General features: G+C 39.4%; 1 protein-coding gene across 1 annotated transcript; it reads right to left on the reverse strand.

The window, feature by feature from the left end:
* Positions 1-426: 426 nt before the first annotated feature.
* On the reverse strand, positions 427-957 carry LOC121940346 (beta-1,4-galactosyltransferase 1-like; the record flags this gene model as incomplete). Its single annotated transcript, XM_042483135.1, has 1 exon — positions 427-957. A coding segment is annotated over one exon (531 nt), but the record flags the coding sequence as incomplete, so codon positions are not given.
* Between the last annotated feature and the right edge of the window lie 5 nt (positions 958-962).

Here is a 962-nt window from a genome sequence, read left to right on the forward strand (position 1 = left end):
ATTGGCCAACAAAACATTGTTATTTGTTCTGTCATTTACTGCACATGTGATGCTTGTCATTTCAACACACAAAAATTAATGCTGAATTAAATAATCCCCAGGCTGTATCTTGTGTCCACCTGTCTGAACCACATCTTTCATTCTTCATGAGCAGACTTTTGACCATTGTTGTATCTGAATCCATTGACAAGAGTATAATTGTATGTTCATTAGCAGTAAACGTGATTATACATTTGAATTACATACTCGCACACAGATTTGCAAACATAACTCTACACACGGACACACGCATGGTCAGGTTATAAGATACACTGGACAAACTGGATTCCAAATCGCACCAGTTCCACCTTTTGTTTGAGTCTGAGACTGCAACAACAAAGAATAAATAGTCCACAGCAGTCCAAAATCCACAGGTTCCATCTTCATTCAGCTTGGTGGAGACCCAACATTCACCGTGATATAAGTGTACAGTTTATCCTTCACAATCTCCTTGACTGTGTAGTTTAAGGAATTAATCCCATCGTTAGCCATGGTCAAATGGGTTTGTCTTAGTTTGCCAGGATTCTTTGGATTAACACCATTGAGCTTGTCTCTATTATGTTTGATCATCTTGTACTTTCCGATTATCATGCCAGGTCGAGTAATAAACATTCCTCTGTTAACAATTCGCAAATAAATATCATCATCCTCACCACCCCAGCCCCAGAAAGTGTTCGAGAAGCCGTTAATCTTGAAGTACTGCTTCTTGGACAATGACCAAACCCCACCAAAGATGGTGTTATAGGGTAACTGAAAATTAAATTTGTCTACAGCCACAGCCAAGTGTCGGGGATGGTTAAAACATCTATAGAGGTTACGGTCATCCATAGGAACCAGATCTACATCAGAGAAGACAAAGCAATCAAAATCATATTGCTTCAGTGCTTCAGCACATCCTGCATTCATTACTTTGGCCTTGTTGA

This window comes from Plectropomus leopardus, unplaced genomic scaffold, assembly GCF_008729295.1.
Source record: "Plectropomus leopardus isolate mb unplaced genomic scaffold, YSFRI_Pleo_2.0 unplaced_scaffold84178, whole genome shotgun sequence".
Lineage (NCBI taxonomy): Eukaryota > Metazoa > Chordata > Actinopteri > Perciformes > Serranidae > Plectropomus > Plectropomus leopardus.